Source organism: Eulemur rufifrons, chromosome 8 (genome assembly GCF_041146395.1).
Source record: "Eulemur rufifrons isolate Redbay chromosome 8, OSU_ERuf_1, whole genome shotgun sequence".
NCBI lineage: Eukaryota > Metazoa > Chordata > Mammalia > Primates > Lemuridae > Eulemur > Eulemur rufifrons.
The window spans coordinates 34,013,933-34,035,045 of record NC_090990.1 but is presented as its reverse complement, the minus strand read 5'-3'; the positions used below and the strand labels follow the sequence as shown (position 1 = coordinate 34,035,045).

The 21,113-nt window shown below is 40.6% G+C and overlaps 1 protein-coding gene across 4 annotated transcripts in view; it reads left to right on the top strand.

The window, feature by feature from the left end:
• The first annotated feature begins 362 nt into the window (after window positions 1-362).
• The window catches only part of ATPAF1 (ATP synthase mitochondrial F1 complex assembly factor 1), a 30,347-nt gene continuing 9,596 nt past the window's right edge, over window positions 363-21,113 (top strand). The window contains exons 1-8 of one of the 4 annotated variants that reach the window (XM_069479938.1): window positions 2,998-3,246; window positions 3,530-3,638; window positions 5,455-5,547; window positions 9,425-9,475; window positions 10,128-10,190; window positions 14,060-14,110; window positions 15,288-15,335; window positions 20,560-20,655. In XM_069479938.1, coding sequence (XP_069336039.1) covers window positions 9,449-9,475; window positions 10,128-10,190; window positions 14,060-14,110; window positions 15,288-15,335; window positions 20,560-20,655 — 285 coding nt within the window. In that variant the 5' untranslated portion in view covers window positions 2,998-3,246; window positions 3,530-3,638; window positions 5,455-5,547; window positions 9,425-9,448. Of the gene's footprint in view, window positions 813-2,997; window positions 3,247-3,529; window positions 3,639-5,454; window positions 5,548-9,424; window positions 9,476-10,127; window positions 10,191-14,059; window positions 14,111-15,287; window positions 15,336-20,559; window positions 20,656-21,113 lie in introns of those variants that run through there. The other 3 variants (XM_069479935.1, XM_069479936.1, XM_069479937.1) reach the window with 3 other exon arrangements.

Below are 21,113 nucleotides of genomic sequence, written 5' to 3'. Positions count from 1 at the left end.
AAAAGAACCCAGCTCTTGGGTAGAATTTGGACAAGTCACTTAACGACACTCGGCCTCAGTTTTCTCACCTGTAAAATAAAGATAATGCCTACCTCACAGGGTATGAAGCCGCCAAAATGCCCTGCACATAGTAACCTCAGTAAAAAAGAAGTTGTTGCTGTTGGTTATAGTTGATGAAAGGGCCTTCAATGCTGAAGGACAGAGTGCCAAGTGAATTTAAAAAGAGGACCTGGAAGTCCGAGCCGGCTTTAGAGAGGAGACTTGGCACGCAAAGGCTGCTGGTCCCGAGTGGGAGGGCGTAATCTGGGCAGCCTCCCGGGAGGAGGCGGGCCGTGGCACACACCGGCGGCTAGAGCGCGCGGTGCAGGGGCCGGAGCGGCGAGCTCCCACCCCGCCCCGCCTCGCCCCTCTGCTGCGCCCGGAACCTTGGGTGTGCGGAACCTCGGTGCCGCAGCACGGGCGCGGAGAACTCGGAGGGGGATGGAGCGGGCGCGCGGGCCGGGGGCCGAGGCCAGCGCGCCTGAGGAGGAGGAAGAGGAGGTGGAGGTGGAGGTGGGGGCAGCCATGGCGGCGGGTGGCGCGGGACCGGCGGTCCTGCAGGTGGCCGGCCTCTACCGGGGCCTGTGCGCGGTGCGCAGCCGCGCCCTGGGCCTGGGGCTCGTGTCACCCGCTCAGCTGCGTGTGTTCCCGGTGCGGCGCGGCTCGGGCGGGCCCGAGGGGGGCGCCGACGGCAGCAGGGTCGGGGCGGAGGCCGAGCTCGAGGCCAACCCCTTCTACGACCGCTACCGCGACAAGATCCAGCAGCTGCGCAGGTGCGGGCCCCGGCTCCCTGGCGGCGGGCGGGGAGGGGAGGAGGGGCGGCGCGCGGCCCCAGCTTCTGGGCCTTGCGACAGCCCTGTGAGGTGGGCACTAATACTGTCGCCACTCTATGATGTATCTAGGCTCAGAGAGGCTAGGTCACTTGCCTAAGATCGCCCAGCTAATTAGCGTCAGAGCTGGGAGTCTCTGCAAAGCCCAGGCTCTTTCCACATTTGTCTGCGTTTGTGCTTTAGTTCTGGAAATGCTAAGGTGGACTTTTATGACAACCCTGAGAAGCAAGCAGTTCAGAGAGACGTGTTCTCATTATAAAAATGGAAAAATGCCTTCCAGAGAAGGGAGTTGACTTGCTCAAGGTCACATTGAGTCAACTGAAGCCTGGCCCAGAGCTCATAGCTTAGGCCCCTGACTGCAGGAAAGAAGATTGGGGGTGGGAGGAGCAAGTCAAAGACAAATATTGTCACAGTTGGATGATCAATTGAATCCTCTCAGTAAGATGAGGAAACTGAGGATTAGAGAGAGTAAGAGACTTGCCAGAGGTACACAGCGGGTTGGGATTTGTCTGACTCTGAATCCTAGGTACTTAACACTATCCCTCAGCTTCCAGACGGAAGTCCCTGGAGGTTAGAGGGGCTTGAGGTGGTTATGAGAGGGCCACGGTAGGGTCTGAAGAGTCCAAGTGGAAAGAGCTGAAGAAGATCAAAGGTGAAAATTAAAGGCTTAGGAGAGAATTTGTCAGGGTAGGAAGGCAGTTGTCTTATAAAAGGAAACCAAAGATTGAATACTGTAAATTCTATGAGTTTTGTCTCATTTATACTTCCACTGCCTTAGTTTACTCCTTAATTTACTCCTCCATCATCCTTACCTGGACCATTGCTAGCATCCTCTAACTAGTGTTCCCCACTTCCATTCTTGGACCCCTCTACCCCAGTGTATCTCACTGCTACGATAGTGATCTTTCTCACTTTCTGAAACAATGGTGGACTAAATGAATATTTTTGTTCTCCTTCCAACAGCATTTAGATATTCTCAAGTATTTGTCATCTTAAAAACCTTTCCTTGACCTACATGCCTGTCCAGCCTTCTGTCTTTGATCTCCTTTACACACAAGCATCTCTGAAGAGTTATCTCTCATACTCTGAGTACTTGATCGGCTCCCATTCATGAACAGATGAATGACTGGTTTTGCTCTCCTCTGCTAGATCATTCCCATCAACAACGTTTACACATACTGTTGTCTCCTAAAGAGTCCAAAGTGCCCCATTGACTGAATAACATCCAAATTTCTTAGTTTTCACACAAGGTGTTCACACCCTAGTCCCTGCAGGTCTCTTTAGCCTTATCTATTACCCAAACTTCCTTTGAGCATTATGGTCCATCACAAAAAAATTAGAAGGGGATATTCCAGGTAAGGGGAGCGGCAGCATCAACGAAAGTAAGGAGGCATGAAACCACCTCAGCCATTTGGGGATATTTGAGCAAATTTCATCATAATATCTGTAGCATGTACTTATTTACATGTCTGTCTCTCCCACTAGATAGTAAGCTCCCTGACATAGGGACTCTGTCTTGTTTATTTCTATGTCCCCAGAGGCCAGCAAGAGCTCTGCTGCTCAGGCTGCCCCTTGTCCTCTCTACATGCTCACCATGGCAGGCCCAGGTGTGGCTGTGGCCACTAGCAGGGCCCACCCTGCTCCTGGAATAGGTCCCAGGGCTGCCTGCAGCCCTGGCCACGCAAGCACTATGCCTCACTGAACAGGAACCCCTGGTGTGGCTCTTCACTGAGGAGGAACAGGCCCACTATAGAGAGAAGGAAAAAGATCAGCCCATCTACGTGGTAGTAAAGGGAATGGTATTTGATTTCACCTCCAGAAAGGAGTTTTATGGAACAGAAGCCCCCTGTAATGCCTTGTCCAGGAAGGTCCACAAGAGCGGTAGCCAAGATGTCCCTAGATCCTATAGACCTCACCCATGGTACTACAGGTCTCATGGCCAAGGAGCTGGAGTCCTTAGATGATGTCTTCACAAAACTGTACAAAGCGAAATATCCCATCATCAGCTATACGGCCTGAAGAATTTTTAACAAGGACGCACCCCAACCTGGACTTCAAGCATGAAGACCAGCCCTGTTTTGAAGGCAGGATGAGTTCTGATGTTTCATCGGCAGGAGCAGGTTCTTTGGAGGGTAGGTCAGGGAGACACTCAAATGCTAAATCTTCTGCAAAATAGCCTAAAACCTCTGAATCACCAGGATCTGAATAAAACAGATATTTCACCTGGGGGGCAAGGGGAGATGTCCAAGAACTGGATGTATTCAAATAAAAGCTTGACACCTAGTAGGGATGTTACAGTATTCTTACCTGAGGAGGTGATCCAGAAAGATGACCCCAAAGTATCTTTCCTATCCTGAGGATTCTAAGTACCCAGAGTGTAAGTATCTGAGGGAGCAAGCCCTGTGTCACCGTAGGGAATAACCTGCAGGAGAAAAATGGTACACAGGCCCCTTGAGGAGTAACAATAGTTGAATAACTGGATTTCTTTTTCTACTTTCTTGATTTCTGAGCTCATGCCCAGTGCTTACTAACTGAAGGACAAATCCTTCAGCCTCTCTGAATGCCAGTGTCCTTTCTCTGTGAAGGTAGAATGTGATGCTTTGTTATTTCAAAATCCAAAAAGGTCCAGGTGGTTTACCCTTTGGTTTCCCTTTGATTAGGTCTGACCCAGCTGCTTTTGAGTCCCGCCTGGAGAAGCGCAGTGACTTTCGGAAACAGCCTGTGGGGCGCTCCAGGCAAGGCGACTTTATCAAATGTGTGGAGCAGAAGGTAAGACCTGCCCCTTTTTGACTTGTTGGCTTACCAGCACTCCTCCAACCTCCTTCCCCCAATCCTTGTCCTTGGAAGTGGGTTCACTGATGGGTCAGCTGGTGAACTGAACATAGACTCTCTCAGTCTCTGTCCATAAATGTGTATACTGCTCTTTCTAGGCAAGGTACTGTGGTCATGGTGGAGATAGAGAGGTATGAGAAGGGTAGTTCTGTCCCTAGGAGGTGCAGTCTAGCGGTCAAGGCAAGGCACTCAGGGTAGTGGGCTGTAGGGATCAGGGAAAATTTCCCAGGGGAGGTAGAACCTGGCCTGGGCTAGGAAGGGTGTGAAGCATTTAAATTAAGCAGAGAGGAGAGAGTAGGACTTGATGTAGAGCAGGGGTCATCAAACTTTTTCTGTAAAGGACCAAATAGTAAATATTTTAGACTTTGTGGGCCATGTAGTCTCTGTTGCAGCTACTCAACTCTGCTATTATAGTGCAAAAGCTGGCATAGCCAATAAGTAAATGAATGGGTGTGGTTGTGTTGCAATAAAACTTTGTTAACAAAAACAATTGGCAGGCTGGATTTAGTTTGCTGACAACCAACTACTCATCCCAACATCACCCCCACCCCCATGTTGAGGAATTAGCTTAAACAGAAGAAAAGCTTTGGAAGTAAAAGGCATTTCAGGAGACAGTAAGGTACCTTGTCCAATTAAAATGGAGAGGAATGAGCTGGGCGCGGTGGCTCACACCTGTAATCCTAGCACTTCGGGAGATTGAAGTGGGAGGACTGCTTTGGACCAGGAGTGAGACCAGCCTCAGCAAGAGCAAGCCCCATCTCTACAAAAAATAGAAAAATTTACCAGTGTGGTGGCACATGCCTGTAGTCCCAGCTACGTGGGAGGCCGAGGCAGGAGGATCACTCAAGCCCAGGAGTTTGAGGTTGTAGTGAGCTATGATGACGCCACTGCACTCTAGCCGGGGTAACAGGACAAGATGCTGTCTCAAAAAATAAATAAATAAAAAATAAAAATAGAGAGGAAAATGTTAAGACTAAAGGTATAGGTTAGGCATTAAACTCTAAGCTAAGGCATTTGGGCTCAATGAACAGAGGCAGGATAACTTAGCTGCTAAGAGGATGGAGTCTGGAGCCAAGTGCCAAGGACTGAAACCTAGCTCTTCCACTTACTAGCTGGGTGACTCTGGAAAATTATATAACTTCTCCATGCCTCAGTTTGCTTATCTGTAAAACAAAATTAACAGTACCTGTCTCATGGAGTTGTGCTGAAGATTGAATGAGATAATACCATGTAAAACTCTTTAGCCCAGTCCCTGGCATATAGTATGTACTTAATACATATTAGCCATTATTATCCTTAAATAGGAATCAAAGCTGGGGAAAAGAATATGGAAAGCTGTGTATAGGAAGATTAATCTGTTACAGTGTTTTTCAAACTTTTTGACCATAACCCCCAGTAAGAAAGAAATTTTACATTGCAATTCAGTACACATGTATGTATATGATTGTAACTGAAACATTTTTACAAAACAATGCTTACTTTTATAACATGCAGTGCACTCTTGTTTTTTTTTCCCCTCAACTTCTCAGTTCATTTTATTTTTATTTTTTTTTATTTTTTTTTTCACAGTATTACAGTTTTATTTTAGGCATTTTTTTTATTTTTTTATTTTTTTTATTTCATCTTATTGTTATGGGGGATACAGAATTGCAGGTTACATTCTTGTTATTTTTCTTTTTCATCTTTTAAAGAACTCCAGTCATAATCCACTAAATTGGTTTCACAACCTGTCATTTGAAAAATACTAATCTAGGGTGGTGTACAGAACAAACTGGAAATGGGAGAGGCCAGAACCAGGAAGGATATGCAGTGATCTAGGTATGGGCTGCAGAGAGCCTGAAATAAGGTAGTTACAGTGGAAAATTGGGGATTCTACATTGTGTTTTAAAGTCAAATTAGAGATGTTTATTTTACTTAGTACTTTTTTTGCGTTGGGTATCCTAAATTTCGAGAGAATCTACTCAGTCTTAATAACTAGTTGAGTTAATTGCAACAAGATTAATAGTCAGTGGGGTAACCATCACAAGTTTGAGGAGCAAATTCAATCTCCTATGACAAACATAGTTTATAACTTTATGTGAACAAATAGCTCTCTATTATTAATACAAATATTGTAACAATTGTCATTTCCTATAATAAACTTTTATAGTAGCAAGGTTGAAGTCAGTAGCTCTTGGAAATATTACTGAATTACAAAATTTCAGTATTATATGGGAAAGCTCTTTGCCTCTTTTTTGTAAACAGACTTAGAAATGCACCTTTATGTTGATAAGATGAAGAGTAAGTGAAGATATAATTATGGCAACTCTTAGGTAAATATTCACTTACTGTCTTCCTTATTTAATAAGATAGAGAGGAAAGCTAATGGCTAAACTATACTCTCCATTTCCGAAGTCTTTTTTTTTTTTTGAGATGGGTTCTCACTCTGTTGCCCAGGCTGGAGTGCAGTGGCCTGATCATAGCTCACTGCGGTCTCAAACTCCTGGGCTTAAGCAGTCCTTCTGCTTCAGCCTCTCAAGTAGTGGGGACTACAGTGCACACCTCCACACCCAGCTAATTTTTAAATTTTTTGTAGAGACAGAGATCTCACCATGTTGCCAGGCTGGTTTTGAATCAGGGGAGCCTCCCACCTTGGCCTCCCAAAGTGCTGGGATTATAGGTGTGAGCCACCTCGCTCAGCCCCCAGTGTCTTTTTTTTTACTTTGAGTCATTGGTTCCCTACCACACAGGACTCAAAACCCCCCTTTTATAATAAATTTTTTTAATTCTCCCTTTTCTACCCTAAAATAAAACAATATAAATATGTAGACAATATAACCTACCTCTTTGCATAATTTAAGGGGAGAGGGGAAATCAATATAAAGCCCCAACCATAATACAAAGTATTTTTTAATAAAGTACATATTTTAGTATGTAAATTTTGGGACACATCCATACTGTGAGACCTAATGTAGTCATCAGATGCTTTCACCTCTTTGTGAAATAAACATGAACACATAAGCAGCAAATGCTAACTGGTAAAGGGATATTATATTGGTAATTATAAAAACTCCAGAACCATGAGCAGTGTTGTTATCTGTAACCTGAGATTCCACAATGTACAGTCTTCTCTCAAGTTACATAGTAGTTGCATTTCTGGGAAATTTAGTGTTTATTAAAGCTGTGTTTAGGCCAGGCGTGGTGGCTCACGTCTGTAATCCTAGCACTCTGGAATGCCGAGGTGGGAGAATCATTTGAGGTCAGGAGTTCCAAGACTAGCCTGAGCAAGAGCAAGACCCCATCTCTACTAAAAATAGAAAAATTAGCTGGGCATGGTGGCACATGCCTGTAGGCCCAGCTACTCAGGAGGCTGAGGCAGGAGGATCGCTTGAGCCCAGGAGTTTGAGATTGCTGTGAGCTAGGCTGACACCACAGCACTCTAACCCAGGCAACAGAGCGAGACTCTGTCTCAAAAAAATAAATAAATAAATAAAACTGTATTTGAAAAAAAAAAAAGCTAGGTTCTAGGCCCAGGTAATTATAAATATTAAAATATTATAGGTGTTTTCACCTATAACAATGTCTGGCTAAACACTGAAAAGTTGTGTAGGTTGAGGGAAAGTTCTTTACTATGTAGAACTCATCTCATTTGGTACCACTGTTCCTCCCATAAATGCAGATATCACCATCCAATAAATTATTGTGACAATAATAAAATTGTCCCCACAGATTTCCAAAGCATCCCTAGGAAGGAAGTTTAAGTACCCATTTAAAGTTCTTATTAAATGCTTCTGAGACTTCTTGGTATATAGTTCTAACTATTTTAGTTACCTTATTTCATCAATTCTAAAGTCCACTTTATTTTCACATTTTAACATTTCCAAAATTGTCTTAAAATAGATGTGATAGTAAAGTATTGTGCTATTGTTTAATTGGCATCATTTTCTGATACATAAAATAATGGTACATCTTAAGATCATTGGTGTCTTTGATTTGATAAAATACAATAAGCTTGTACTTAGGCTTATAGAAATTTTTTATTTCTATAAAAGGAAAAAATACACAGGGCTTGGTGACTAAAAGGTAAGGACAGATATGCAAATGGAGGATTTTGTTTGTTTTGTTTTCATAGTACACCTGAAAGTGAGAGGTATGAAAATGAAATTAATTCTCTCCTTTTTAGATTGTTTACATAAGAAGGAACAGCTACACTAGGATGATGCCAATGTATGGGGTGTGACCAAAAAGAGTGTATTCAACAAGTTTTTGTCTAATTTGTGGGTACAAGTTCTATGAGCATCCTCATGAAAGGTTTGGATTAATAAAGTACAGAGTGACTAAAGTCAAGGTTTTATGCAGAAAGTGTTTTTCAGCCTCAGAATCCCAGGTGTAGACTACTCTTTCCCTCTGAAAAGTATGGTCTTGAACTTAGAGATTGCATGGAAGACTCAGAACAGTCTATCCCTACTATCAGAAACAACTCAAAATCAGATTTTCTGGTTGTGGCCTTTATCAGAGATAATGCACTAGGAGAAAAAATAATAACTTTCACTTGTTCTTGGCCTTTTTTGAGGGAGAGTCTAATTTGATAGAGGTAATACTAAGACAATACTAAAAAAGACTCTGGTCTGCTGAGGATGACCACCGTCAAAGTGCTGTCAGAAATAAGAAGCAGCTGTGGATAACACAGCTTTCCACTTCTCACCTCTGTGGCTCAGTGTGGAGTAGATCAGAGGGTAGGGCACAGTAAACCCCAGTAGGCCTAGTTCTGGGAAAAGTTCCTCATATTCACAGTGGCAAATGTAGAATGGACTCTCAATACCAGTAGATGACAGTTACTGACAAAAAAAATCTTCTTATCTCTGCATCTTAGAATCTTTCTGTTTTTGTCTTCTTTTTTTTTTTTTTTTTTTTTTTTGACAGAGTCTCACTCTGTTGCCCAGGCTAGAGTGAGTGCCGTGGCGTCAGCCTAGCTCACAGCAACCTCAAACTCCTGAGCTCAAGCGATCCTTCTGTCTCAGCCTCCCGAGTAGCTGGGACTACAGGCATGCACCACCACGCCCGGCTAATTTTTTTTTTCTATATATATTTTTAGCTGTCCATATAATTTCTTTCTATTTTTAGTAGAGATGGGGTCTCGCTCTTGCTCAGGCTGGTCTCGAACTCCTGAGCTCAAACGATCCGCCCACCTCGGCCTCCCAGAGTGCTAGGATTACAGGCGTGAGCCACCGCGCCCGGCCTGTTTTTGTCTTCTTGTTGTTGTTGAGATAGAGTCTCACTCTGTCACCTGGGGTAGAGTGCAGTGGCATCATTGTAGCTCACTGGAACCTCCAACTCCTGAGCTCTAGTGATCCTTCTGCCTTAGCCTCCCAAGTAGCAAGGACTACAGGTGTGTGCCACCGTGGCCAGCTGATTTTTCTATTTTTAGTAGAGACGGGGTCTCACTCTTGCTCAGGCTGGTCTCGAACTCCCTCAAGCAATCTACCCGCCTCGGCCTCCCAGAGTGCTAGGATTACAGGCGTGAGCCACTGCGTCCAGACATGCATCTCAGAATCTTAGTTAGAGGAAAGTTCTCTCACAAACAGTAATGTTTAGAACAATGTATATAATCATTATAAAGAGTAGAGAGAAGCAAGTTCTCAGGTACAAAATTAATTAAGAAGATTGGGCATGTCACCTAATTTGGTGGTCTGTTTCTTATGACTAAGGTGTACATTAATATCCTATCTCATCATGTATTTCAGACAGATGCCTTGGGGAAACAGCCTATGAGCAGAGGATTTACTAAGGACAAGGTAGGTTTCTAATTAAATATAGGGTCCCAGGTCTGAAGTCATATGGAGCATCTATAACAAGAGGCTGCAAATTTGAACATATGAACTGGTTCAGTGATTTTGTATAAGATGATATTCCAAGTATAGAGATAAGAAATATTTCTGTGAACTTTTGTGTCCTTGATATGACCCTTTGCCTAAGTGTGGGTCCTGGGAGTACTAGAGGAAATACGAAGGAAATGTAGCAACACCCTTCATTTCTATAGGAAATAGTTTTTAAAAGTCAAAAACATATTTGGTCTGTCACTTAATTTACAAATAAGGAGTCACTCCTGGTAGAATAGCAGTTAAATAAAAATAACCAGGCTTTCTTCTGTTACCAGCTACAGAGCGCTGCATGACTCATTGGTGAGGATGAAACATTTGGGAAGGACATGGTGACCTAATAGATACTCCCCAGGAATAGAACTGTGAAAACCTGCCTGGGCTTGGGTGTTCGCTTTATCTGAGCATGCGGGTTTTCTTATACTTGCTCTTTACTTGTGACAGATTTTGCTTCACTGTCCTGACATGTTGTTTCCCACAAGCTTAGAGAGATAGTTAAGCTGTTTTGTTTTGTTTTGTTTTGTTTTTTAATTGTTCGTGTTAATTGCTTTTTATTTTCTATTTCAAGACTCTCAGTTCAATCTTTAACATTGAGATGGTAAAAGAGAAAACTGCAGAAGAAATAAAACAGGTAATGAATGAAAATGGGTTGGCATACTCCATGAAAATGTGTGTTCTGTGAACCAAATCTGAGAGTAGAAAGGAGCATACATTTTCTGACACCTCTTTCTAGCCATAATGAAAGGTAGTCATAAAGGCAAAAATGATGAATTACAGGAAGAACAATGGCATAAGAAAACTTGTCTTTCTTGGTCTTACTCTTATATGTCTAATTAATTCATATTTCCCCTTTCTTTTTCATTACTATTGCTCACATTTTATTTAAAATCATCAGTATTCTGTGCCTGGATTACTGTACTGCCTTTTTAAAATAGGTTTCCTTGCTCCTATTTTTCCCATTCCACCTATAATATTCTCACCAGCTGAGTTTTCTTAAAGTTTTTCTTTCATTATGGAGAAGCATGGTATATTGGGTAAGAATACAGACTGTAGAACCAAGCTTCCGGTTTTAAGTCCTAGCTCAGCCACTTATTAGCTGCATGACTTGGACAAGTTAGATAACTTCTGTGGGCCTCAGTTTCCCTACTGTAAAGTGGAGATAATAATATTATTTACCTCATTGAGTTGTTTGGAGAATTAAATGAGTTAACATTTATAAAGCGCTTAGAACAGTGCCTGGCACAGAGTAAGTGCTATATTTATGTTTTTAAATAAATGAAAAAAAATGTTAGGAACCTGCTCACAAATGTTCCATGACTTCCCATGTTCCTTTTCTTGCATTCGTGGTTCTCCATTATCATAAGCCCTCCTGCAGGAAGCTTCCTGGGGACCTTCCTTCCAAGCACTCGTGATCTATCACATGTACCTTGATTTGCATTCCTATTTACATTTTCATGTCTGTGATTCTTTTCTCTGCAATTAGACTATAATAAACTAATTTTTGGCATTCTTTATAGTTCTATTAATTATATTTTAGGTAAATTAAGAGGATCAAAATAATAATGAAAGCAGCATACTATGTGTCAGGTACTATGCCTAGTGCTTCATATGCATTATTTCATTAAATTCTCTTAACCACCCTGTAGAGTAGGTGCTATTATTCCTAATTTACAATTGAGGAAACTGTGACTTAAAGAGATTCTATAACGTAGTGATAGATCTGGGACTGAAACCCATGTCTATTTGACTCTGTGTCATATTCTCTTACAGGAAATTGTGCCCATTGCCATGGGTTTCCTTTGAATGTGACATCATTTATTTTAGCAGGCATTTATTTAATACCTATTAAGTGTCAGGCTCTGTGCCAGACACAGAGATAAATGGGAGAATCCCCTACCTTCAAGGACTTTTAGCCTAGTCAAGAGACAGGCACAAAACAAATAATATCAGTACAAAGTTCTAACTTCTGTTAACAGAGGCTTATGCAAAATCTCAGGGAGAACTCAGGCTGTGCCTTTGGGAAGAAGTACCAATGGAGCATGGACACCAAGCAAGTCACTTAGGGGAGAGAGAAGCCAGGCCCAGGAGGCCTGATCGTATGACTTAGATCTGTAGTTTTACATACATATTTGTGTTCATTGAAATAATTTTTTAGTAACTAAGGTCAACTATATTAGGAACTATCTATCAGTCTCACAAATTTCAATATTGATTCATAAGCTATTATATCTACTACTATCATAAATTAAATTAGAATAATCAGACTATGCTGTCCTTAACTTGAGAAGACAATGTTTTGACATGCAAAAAACAAACAAACAAAAAAAAAAAGCAAAGCAGCCTTAGGCTTCATTAATAGAGTGGTTCGCATAGATCCTAGGAGGTTATAGTTCTTTATGCTCTGTGTTGGTTAGATAGATCACACTTTGATTAGTAGCTTCAGTGGGAGGGGGGCCCACATTTCAACAGAAATGTTAGCAAAGCAGAGCAACTCTAAAGGAGGGTGCTCCATTCTTCAACACCAGCTCACTCAGGTGTCACCTTGGTTATGATGCCTTCCCCTACTTCTATGCCTTTGCTAGTGTTATCATTTTTTGCTTAGAATGTGTCTGTTATCTCCTCCTGCCCTACCTGTTCGTCTTCACAGCCTACCTGTTTACTTGGCTAACTCCTGATCATTCTTAATGATACAGCTCAAGTGTCCCTTCCTCTGGCACTCTTCCCTAATCTGGGTTAAATGCCTCTTTTAGGAGCTCTGTAGCAGAAACCAGGGCAGGGACCAAATATATATTTCTTCTTATGTCACAGTTGTCTGTTATTCAGCCAGCATTTCTGAGTACTTTTAAGGTTGCAAGACATTGGTGACAACACAAACAGACCTCCTGCCTACAGGGCCTTGCAAACCAGTGAGGGAGATGGATCCATGTGCAAATGACCTTATAATGAAGTAGCATATCCTAGGCATTTTTGTAGAGGTATAGAGTAGAAAAGCAATTCACAGGAAAACTTCTGACTGAAATGATCAAGGGAGACTACATCGAAGGCTCATATAGGGTCAGCTTCAGAGGACAGGAAGAATTTGGGGGGTCAGAGATGAAGAGAGGGGCTGGATGTGGTGGCTCATGCCTGCAATCCTAACACTCTGGGAAGCTGAAACAGGAGAATTGCTTGAGCTCAGGAGTTCGAGACCAGGCTGAGCAAGAGCGAGATCCCATCTCTACTAAAAATAGAAAAATCAGCCAGGCATTGTGACACGTACCTATAGTCCCAGCTACTTGGGAGACTGAAGCAAAAGGTTTACTTGAGCTCAGGAGTTTGAGGTTGCAGTGAGCTATAATGATACTACTGCACTCTACCCAGGGACTCTGTCTCAAAACAAAAGATGCAGAGAGGAATGCTTTCCAGTCAGAACCAATAACACGTGAAAAGGCATGGGAGACAATAAAAATAATGGTGGTAAAAATTATGAGCACAGAGCATCCATATGATATAATGCTAAGTGATAAAAAAGCAAGATGCAATATTGCATATATTTACATCTGTGTATACTATAAAAGAAAAAATGTTAAGACATACTAGAAACAAATACATCAAGATAACAACAGTGATTTTTGTTAGGGTGGTAAGACTATGGGCATTTTTTTTTCCTTTTCCCTATTTTCTGGTTTTGTAATTTCATTATGTAAATTTTTATTCCTTACCTTTTGGTGTTTGCATCATTAAAGTCGACTGTGCCCTTCCTGTTCTTTGGTGCCAGGCAGAAGTAGAACTAAATGAGAACTACTTCTGCTTGGCATATACCTTAGTCAGATCCAGCAGACTCCATCTCTTCCACATATGAAGACTTTCTAGAATGGGGATTTTTAAGAGATGCCTATAATGTGGCAATAATACCTAACAAAAGCTAACATTTGTAGTGTTCACTCTGTGCCAGGCACTGTGCTAAGCACAAACCTACATTATTTCAGCTAATCTTTATAACAGTCCTGTGAGGTTGATTTGATTGCTATTTATTGATGTTTTTTAGGTAGTTTTGAGTAATTTTCCCAAGGTAGCATAGATAGTAAATGATTGGAGCTGGGATTCACATCCAGGTTTGCCTAACCCCAAACTCTGACCTCTGAGTGACTAATGTCCTTTCTGTCTGAAAAGGACCACAGTTGGCTGGGGACATGCAAATTTAGGGAGGAAAGAAAGATACAAACAAAAAGAGGTTGTCTATCACACAAGGCACATCTTGAGAGGAATGGTTTAGAGAGTCATAGAATCAGTTTCTTTGACAGTAATTTGTTATTAAGAGTTACAGTTTAATCATCCAGAAGAATGTATTGTATTAAATCTTTTTTGTAATCATGTACTAGTAATAAAAGTATTACATTGGGTTTTTCCTCCCTGTTGTCAAATAGCATATTGCTCTGAACAATGAAAGCTGTCACCGTTTCTTAGCACAGGTTGAAAAGATTACCCACATGTCACAGACACCCTCTCTTTTTTGTGCAGATTTGGCAGCAGTATTTTGCAGCAAAAGATACAGTCTACGCGGTTATTCCTGTAAGTAGTTTGGAAGGGAAAATGAAAGTGTTACAACATGAAGGTCAGCTCTCTAACCTTAGCAGCAGTTGCCTTTACTTTTCCTATGTTTATTGCCTCTTGAGAACTTGCATTTTACAGCTCTGAGGGTTTTTATTATGCCCTGAGCACCAAAGATTGGAAGCTCCATATGCTATATTTATGGCTCTTGTTTTCCCTCTTTCTGGTTTAGAAATGTCTTTAGAGTCAAGTCTCTGACAAGGGAGCGTGGTATAAGATCATGTTGCTGAGTAATTTCCAGATGTCTTTTATTTCTTTTTGGTGTTTTCCAGCCATGCTGTTAGAATTTAAGACAGGGCCTCTAACATACTTTTTTTCCTTGCTTGTTAGTGACCTATACCTGAGCTGACTTGAAGCCTCTCCTAGTCTTTCTCTGGCATTTCCCCTTACCAAGTAGCATTGTCTTGATTTTTCCCTCTTTGAAATTGCTGTCTTGGAGATGGTCACCAGCCACTGCTTGACCTTTAAGATCTGTGACGGAGAAGGGATGCTGCTGGCTTCTCTGATTTAATGTCCTTTTGCTGATTTCCAACCAAACTAAAGTATCTGAAGTACTGGGTTATCAGGTTGAAGAAGTGGGTTAGGTTAAGTTTATATAAAGCACACAAATAATACTGAATTTATGTGAGTAAGTATAAGATTAAGGAGGAAAACATACATGGAAGGATAAAGCCAGGCCTTTTGGTTGTGAGGGTATCACTATATATGTGTGTGTGTGTGTGTTTTAATAATATCTTAAGCATACATACCTTTACCCTTCATGAGTTCAGTTGCCAAGAGTCTGCATTTTTCATGATGTTTTAGATTTGATACTGACTCATTGTTTGAACAGACTTTCTCAACTCTGCCTCTGACTGACTTAGTGATCTGACATCTCTACCACTTGTCAGAGGTCCCTGGAGAGTTTGGAGCATTGAAGCATCTACTCTTCACATATAATTCTGACAGTGAACAGCAAAACATATGTCTGGTTTTTCTAGTCTTTCTGTCATAAGAGCGATTTGGAAATGATGGAATTTAAAAGATTGTTTTTAGTTGTATTATAGTTCTAGAATTCAGTCTTGGGGAATTTAAATGTGATTGTGGCCTTTTGTGTTTTCCTGTTTGTGAGTTAATTTTATTCTTTTTGGACTTACAGGAAGAGAAGTTTGATTTGATCTGGAACCGGGCTCAGTCCTGTCCAACAGTAAGTTTCTGGTGACCACGTAAGGATTGCTTATCAATGCTGCAAAGCAAGGGTGTTTTCCCACCAATCTCATCATATTCCATATTCTCTTACATGTTATCATGCTTTGTTTAACAAAGATGCTCACACGTTGATTGTACTGATAAGTGGGTTTGGCCCAATAAGCCTCTGGCTTTTTAGCTGTCTACCACATCTCAGCGCTTTCTAATGTGGATCTTAAGCTGTCAGTATAAGTGCATTTTGGAAGGTACCTGAGACCTTAATCTTTTCAACATCTTTTTTTTCCCTTGTCTTTATTATTATTTTTAATTAACACATAATAATTGTACATATTTATTGGGTACAGTGTGATATTTCAATACACATATTACATAATGTTTAGTGATCAAATCAGGGTAATTAGCATATCCATGATCTCAAACATTAATCATTTCTTTGTGTTGGGAGCATTCAAAATCCACTCCTCTCACTATTTGAAAATATACAATAAATTGTTTTCAATTATAGTCACCGTGAGTGCTATAGAACACTAGAATTTATTCCTTCTATCTAGGTGTATGTGTGTATCCATTAACCAACCTTTGGCTGTCCTCCATCCCCCCTCTTCTTCCCTGCTAGTGACCACTACTCTACTTTCTACTTCTATGAGATCAACTTTCTTAGCCTCTCCATATGAGTGAGAGAACATGTGGTATTTATCATTTCTGAGCCTGGCTTATTTCACTACATGTGATGTTCTCCATGTTATCCATGTTGCCACAAAAGAAAGAATTCCATTCTTTTTTGTGGCTAAATAATATTCCATTGTGTATATATACCACATTTTCTTTATCCATTCATCCATTGGTGGATACTTAGGTTGATTCCATAGTTTGGCTATTGTGAATAGTGCTGCTTTAAAGATGGGTATGCAGATATCTCTTTAACGTACTGATTTCCTTTCCTTTGGATATATATCTAGTAGTGGGGTTGTTATTTTTAGTTTTTTGAGGAACCTTCATACTGTTTTACATAATGGCTATACTAATTTACATTCCCACTAACAACAGTGTATAAGAGTTCACCTTTCTCTGCATCCTTACTAGCATTTGTTATATTTTTGTCTTTGTGATAATAGCTATTCTAACTGGGGTGGGATGCTTGCTTTATTGCCAGTTGTCTTTGCAGTTTTGGCTATGCTATTCTACTAATATGTGCCTAAAAGGAATTATGAGGTTGTTGTTGGAGTAATGAGCTGCCAGAAGGCCTAAGGGAGAAGGGAGTAGGTGGCCGGACAACTAATTTGGTGTCGGTAATGATTTGTAGGGTTTTTAAAAATTTTCCAAACATTGCTGAAAATAAAGAATACCTAAGTAAATGAAGAGATATATGCCATGTTCATGGATTGAATGACTCAATATTGTTAAAATGTCAGTTCTCCCTAAATTGATCTCTAGATTAAATACAATACCATTCAAAATCTCAATAGGCTTTTTTTTCCCCAGAAATTGACAAGCTGATTTTAAAAGTTTATTTGTATCCCCAAAGGACCTAAAATAGCTAAAACAATTTTGAAAAAAAAACAACAAAGTTAGAGGACTTACATTTCCTGATTTCAAGACTTATAAAGATATAGCAATGAAAACAGTATATTGCCATAAAGACAGACATATAGATCAATGGAACAGAATAGAGGCCAGGAATAGACCAACATATATATAGTCAGCTGTTTTTCAACAAAGGTGCCAAGAAATTAAATAGGAAAGGATAATCTCTTTGACAAGTGCTGCTAAAACAATTGAATATCATGTGCAGGCCGGGCGCGGTGGCTCACGCCTGTAATCCTAGCACTCTGGGAGGCCGAGGTGGGCGGATCGTTTGAGCTCAGGAGTTCGAGACCAGCCTGAGCAAGAGCGAGACCCCATCTCTACTAAAAATAGAAAGAAATTATATGGACAGCTAAAAATATATATAGAAAACATTAGCCGGGCATAGTGGTGCATGCCTGTAGTCCCAGCTACTCGGGAGGCTGAGACAGGAGGATCGCTTGAGCTCAGGAGTTTGAGGTTGCTGTGAGCTAGGCTGACGCCACGGCACTCACTCTAGCCTGGGCAACAGAGAGAGACTCTGTCTCAAAAAAAAAAAGAAAAGAATATCATGTGCAAAAAAAACCTCTAACCTCACTGTATACAAAAATTAACTCAAAATAGATCATAGACATAAATGTAATTTCTAGAAGAAAATAAAAGAAAAAATCTCAGTGATCTGGGGTTTGCCAAAGATTTCTTAAATACATCACAAAAACAGACACTATAAAAGAAAAAATCAATAAATTACTGTTCATCAAAATTTAAACATTCTGTTTGTACACCCATGTTCATAGTAGCATTAGTCACAATAGCCGAAAGGCGGAAGTAACCCAAGTTATATCAAAAACTCTTATAACTCAATAATAAGAAGACAGACAACCCAATTAAAAAATGGACAGAAGGCTGGGTGTGGTAGCTTACACCTGTAATCCTACCACTTTGGAAGGCTTAGGCAGGAAGGTCATTTGAGGCCAGCCTGAGCAACATGTTGAGACCCTGTCTCTACAAAAAAATAGAAAAATTAGCCAGGTGTGGTGGCACATGTCTGTAATCCCAGCTACTTGGGAGGCTGAGGCAGGAGAATCACTTGAGCCCAGGGTTTGAGGTTGCAGTGAGCTGGGATGACACTACTGCACTCTAGCCTGAACAACTGAGTGAGAACCTGTCTCAAAAAAAAGGGACAGAAGATTTGAATAGTTTGCCAAACAAGTAGAGTGGCAGACAAGCACTTGAAAAGATGCTTGATATCATTAGTGATAATTGGAATGCAAATTAAAACCACAGTGAGATACCCGTAGAATGGCTAAAATTTAAAAAACTGATCATACGCAGTGTTGGTGAGGATGTGGAGCAACTGGAACTCTCCTGTACTGCTGTTGATAATGTAAAATGGGATAAGCACTTTAGAAAACAATTTTGTGGTTTCTTTAAAAGTTAAGCATAGGCCAGGGACGGTGGCTCAGGCCTGTAATCCTAGCACTCTGCGAAGCTGAGGCAGGAGGATTGCTTGAGCCCAGGAGTTTGAGACCAGCCTGAGAAAGAGCAAGACCCCACCTCTACTAAAAATAGAAGAATTAGCCAGATGTAGTGGTGTGTGCCTGTAGTCCCAGCTACTCAGAAGGCTGAGGCAGGAGGATCACTTGAGCCCAGGGTTTGAAGTTGTAGTGAGCTATGATGATGCCACTGCACTCTAGCCAGCACGACAAAGTGAGATTCTGTCTCAAAAAAATAAATAAATAAAGTTAAGCGTATACCTGCCATACTAACCAGCCATTCCACTCCTAGATACTTTCCCAAGAGAACCGAAAGCATATGTCCGTACAATGACTTGTGCACAAATGTTCAAGCAGCTTTATTTGTAATAACCAAATACTGGAAACAATCCAAATGTCTATCACAGTTGCATAGAAATTGTGGAAAGAGAGTGTGTGGAGTGTGTACATTTGTGTACACAATAGAGTAATATTCAGCAATAAAAAGGAATGCATTATTGATACATGCAACAACATGGATGGATCACAAAGGAATTATGCTGAGTGAAAGAAACCAAACCAAAGAAAGTACATATTCTGTGGTTCCATTTATATAAAATTTTATAAAATACAGACTTATAGAGACAAAAAGCAAATCAGTGGTTACTTAGGAACAGTTAGGGACAGGAAAGTATAGATTATAAATAGTCACAAGAAAACTTTTGGAGATTATACATGTTTGTTATGTTAATTGTAGTTATGGTTTGACAGCATACGTATATAAAACTCATCAAATTATACACTTTAAATATGTGCAATTTATTGAATTTCCCAAAACTCTAAAAAAAAATTTTCCCTCTCAAGGAATCAGCTATCAGGTAGATGGTGAGTTTATCTCATCTAATAATAATAAATTGGGCTTGAATGGTTGGCAATAAGAAGACAATTCTGTGATTTATGTGTATTGAACTGATTATACTTTGTTTTGTTCTGGCATGATTCTCTTCTCCACTGCTTATCCCCAATTCTAAACATCTTGAGCATAAAACTAATCATTTCTTAGTGTTTAGTCTAGAGCCATGCTCTAATATTAGCCTCAGCTGATAGAATATGAAGTAATGATAGCAAATGGAAAAAAAGTTATTTTAGCGGCATTAGAAAGTTTAGAAATTGAAAAAGATCCAAATATTCATCAAGAGAAGAATAAATCCAATTGTGGTAAGTTTCTGCAGTAGAATTTCATACAACAGTGAAAAATTCATAAATGAGAGTTGTATTTATCAACATGGATAAATGTCAAAAGCATAATGTGAAATAAAAAAGCAAGTTACAACAGGATACATACACTTTGATAAGATTTAAGTTTTTAAACATGCAAACCGTTTCTTGTTTATGGATATATACATATACATTAAAAGTATAAAAATACAAAAGGGAATGACAGACACCAAATGCAGGATAAGCCAGGCGTGGTGGCTCACACCTGTAATTCCAGCACTCTGAGAGGCCAAGGTGGAAGGATTACTTGAGGCTGGGAGTTCGAGACTCCATCTCTGCAAAAAATTTTTTTAAAAATTAGCCCCGCTTAGTGGTACATGCCTGTAGTCCCACAGGGTAGATGTTAACTCTAGGATGGAATTGGAATGGAGTACACAGGGAGCCTCTGTTGTATCTCTAATGCTTCCTTAGGTGGATTGAGAATTACGTGAGTGTCTATTATATTACCATATGTGAATTTCATAATTTATTTATTTTTATTTTTTTTTTAGAGGCAGGGTCTCACTCTGTTGCTCAGGCTGGAGTACAGTGGTGCAATCATAGCTCACTGCAGCCTTGAACTCCTGGGTTCAAGCAATCCTCCCACCTCAGCCTCCTGAGTACCTGGGACCACAGGTGCACACCACTGCACCTGGCTAATTTTTTTTAATTTTTATAAAGACAGAGTCTTACTATGTTGCCCAAGCTGATCTTGAACTCCTGGCCCCAAGTAATCCGCCTGTCTCTGCCTCCCAAAGTTCTGGGATTGCAGGCATGAGCCACCACGCCTAAAAATTAAATTTCATAATTAAAAAAAAGATTTTTAAACCAAATATTGAAGAAATCGAATGAATGATACAGGTAGTTGGATATAGAGCATATGGTTTCATTTATTCATCTATCTCCTTGTGTATCTGTTTCCCATAGTTTCTGTGTGCTCTGCCAAGAAGGGAAGGTTATGAGTTCTTTGTAGGACAATGGACAGGTACCGAGCTCCACTTCACTGCACTTATAAATATTCAGGTAAGTGGCTTATGCTCTTCCTCTAGAGGAAAGAGGCCTCCCCCTTGATAGGACTAGGAGCCCTTGCTGAGGCTCAGGGGCACAGAATATCTACTGACTCCCAGCATTATTTGCTATAGCACTGATGAATTGTCATACTTTTCATGTTGGGCTAATTTTCTAGGCCCCACTCAATACCTAGATTGGAAAAGACTCCAAAACACTTTCTCTGACTACTCCTGGCTCTCTTCTGTCTCTTCCCCTGACCTCCATCCCATTTACTGCATGTGCCTCACTTAACAAACTTGGCTTAACAACATGAAGTTATGATGGTTATATTTTTAACTCAAGCTATATAAGCCCCTTGAGGAAGGCTCCATGTCTTACGTGTGTTTTCTTAACCAAGTCAGCACTTCCCAACATGCTAGGTGAATAGTTTCCATTTAATAAATTATTTTATTTGCTTTCTTCTTTTTGTT